Below are 2,821 nucleotides of genomic sequence, written 5' to 3' on the forward strand. Positions count from 1 at the left end.
GTGAAAAGTTGCTTTTTGGAAATCTTTTCACAAAATCAGTATTCAACAATGTTCAATACCATATCTGATCTTATATTAGGTAGAATACATGCATAATAAAAAGCACAAGTTCTTCTTATTTTGGAAGGAAACATCATCTCTAATGTTTAAGTGGTAACACTGTATAATAAAGTACACAAAATCCTGAGTAGTTACCAAAATACAAGTAATGAACAAAACAGTAACTAACTGCACAGTAATGAACAGCCACGTAAAGTTCCTGAGCAGCAATACCGTAGAAATGATAAGTGAATTTGCATAATGACCACTTTCTTAAATTATAATAATTGGTTACAACCAATAACTAATCATTTCCTCCTTATCATTAGTTACTATTGTTACTACTTTACCCCTCAAGTACCATACTGAGTTGTTAAAAAATGCATCATAACTTCATGATAAGCGTATCATTACTTGAAGCTGAAAAACAAAAATAACCACATGTAATGTGAAAGGAGTTGTTTGTAGTGTTGAATAAAAAATAATCTAGATGGTACAGGTGTGAGAGCAACAAATAAAAGAAATCATGAAAAAGTACAATTTCCAGCGACGATACTTGAGGATTTTGTTGTACTGTCATATTCGGTTTTTCGATACTGTTATATTCTGGTTTCTAAAAACAGAGGCAATGAGTTAGCATGTCAAATTAAGTTTTATGTTTCTTTATTTATTCATTTTATGGACAGAGGGCTTTAGTGCCCACATTAGATGAATATGACACCCACCCAAACCTTAGACCCTCAATGAGAACAAGGAAAAACTCCCTAACGGAAAAAACCTTGGGAAGGCCTACTCAAAGAGGGATCCCCCTCCAGGACGATCAGCTGGTGGGTGCCAAGAGTGGGCTGGTGGTGGTGACTGCAGTCATTCCCTCTGTCTGTGTACACCCCTGCTGTGTCTTAAACCTGCTCTCTACCAAGACGTAGATCTAGAGCCTGGTATAACAGATATAGAAGAGGTTGGGGTGAGGCTGATCATGTGACGTTGGGTGCTGGGGATGTTGATGGTGGATGAGGTAGAAGAGGTGTTACACTCTCTGACAGAGTCTGTTATGATGCCGTTACCATCTGGATTTTTTGATGCTTCTTTCATCCTCATCTTCCTCATCTCTTCCCCTCTTCCTGGATACTCCAGCAAGTGGGTCCACCTCTTCTTCGACTATATCATCCTCATCATCTTTATCTTCCTCTTCCCTTTCCCTCTTTCTGGTTGCTCCAGGAAGTGGGTCCTCCTCTTTTTCTTCTGCGACTATATCATCCTCATCACTGTCCTCACTTACAATGCTGCTGACATCACTATCAAAGCAGCTGTCCCAGTCGCAGTCTGTGCATTCATCCCACCACCTGAATCTTTTACTACTGTCCTCCTCATCCTCCTCTCGAGGCCGCCGCCTGGATCCACCAGGCAGTGGGTCTTCTTGTTCGATATGCTGGTTGATTCCTATATCAACCTCAGCACCTGGACCAACATTTTCAACATTATGATCGTTAATGTTGTCATCATTGCTGTTGCGGTCAAGGTGACCCGGATCCTCATCGGCAACCATACCGTGCCCCTGAGGGAAGTTCATGTCCACTGGTCCAAGGACTCCGAATACTGGTTGCCTGAAGAAGATGAAGATGTTTTGCACCACACTGAGTCCGTCTCCTTGTCCGTTCATCTTCGCTGGGAAGATCACACGAGGAAACAAATACTTGTGTGTAGGAGTATAGACTGAACACAAGGGGGCTGGTCTGTAAATCTACAGAGCAGTTACAAACTTGAGGTAGTTGGAAGAAAGTATTTCTGAAATATGTCTCTTCTTGGAAAATGTGTGTTGCATCTGGTTATGATGTTAGTGAGAAAAGAGTAACTTCTGAGGGTGAAGTCAAAATTCTTACTGTGACTGTGATTCTATTGTGATGTTATCAGAACTTTCAGAATTCTAACAAAGGATTCCATTGCCTCTGATGCATTTCAAATGGAACTTTTCAAATTAAAATAATAATAAGCTTTATTGGCTGACCACCACTCAGTGTAGCATGCTCAGCGACAGAGAGCTAGAAGAGCTAGATGACCTGCCATGAGCTAACCTACTATCAGACTCTCCGTGTCTCTGCTGGAAAGGCAGGGAGCGTGGCGGAGCTTTGACAGTATTTCAATTTCAATTCAACAGGCTTTATTTCCATGACATTTGACATGTGTTGCCAAAGCGCAATTACGATTCTGATTGAATGAAGCACATTAAAAGCACATTTATGACCCTTTGAGAGAGTTACTGTGTGGGTATCTGTGCTGTTGCTGGGCTAGCATCTCTACTTTGAGACGTTCTCCAGTGTGTGTGCATCTCTTGGGGAATGTCAGTTCATAGCCGTAGCCCTACTGTTAACGTTAATGTTAAATTTCTTGTCTCTGAATATAGAGGAATACGGCATGCAGGTATGCGAAGGAATACATGTACGACATAGACTTTCTGTCGGCACTTATCAGGCTTGCTAATGCTAACACAACCAGCAGCTATGTGTGAGAAGCACAAACTGGGACTACAGTTAGCCAGTGTTCTGCTGTGTTCTTTCAACATACGTAACGGTTAGGGAGGGGCAAGAGAATTCAAACTTTCAAATCCAAGCAGACACATACAAGCTAATTTTAAGCTAAAAAAACCACAGTTTTTACACACAATAAAAAATACAGGTGATTGTATCTTTGTGAACTGTATTTTGCTCCCAAGATGTCGGGAAATTTACCCTCATTTATGTGGTGGAGGATTTCTGGACATATGATGCTAGCTTTGTGAGGGAAT

At 41.1% G+C, this 2,821-nt stretch overlaps 1 protein-coding gene across 2 annotated transcripts; it reads right to left on the reverse strand.

Moving 5' to 3' along the window:
• Positions 1-721: 721 nt before the first annotated feature.
• On the reverse strand, positions 722-1,897 carry LOC122862834 (acidic leucine-rich nuclear phosphoprotein 32 family member B-like). 2 transcript variants are annotated; one of them, XM_044168592.1, is made up of 3 exons: positions 1,588-1,897; positions 1,104-1,497; positions 722-974 (listed from the first exon to the last, which is right to left on the reverse strand). In XM_044168592.1, the coding sequence occupies exons 1-3, from the start codon at positions 1,697-1,699 to the stop codon at positions 968-970; spliced, it is 513 nt and encodes a 170-aa protein (XP_044024527.1). In that variant the 5' UTR covers positions 1,700-1,897; the 3' UTR covers positions 722-967. The 2 variants fall into 2 exon arrangements, with proteins under 2 accessions (XP_044024527.1, XP_044024526.1); XM_044168591.1 differs by having other exon boundaries at positions 1,104-1,895.
• Positions 1,898-2,821: the final 924 nt, after the last annotated feature.

This window comes from Siniperca chuatsi, linkage group LG16 (assembly GCF_020085105.1).
Source record: "Siniperca chuatsi isolate FFG_IHB_CAS linkage group LG16, ASM2008510v1, whole genome shotgun sequence".
Taxonomy (NCBI): Eukaryota; Metazoa; Chordata; class Actinopteri; order Centrarchiformes; family Sinipercidae; genus Siniperca; species Siniperca chuatsi.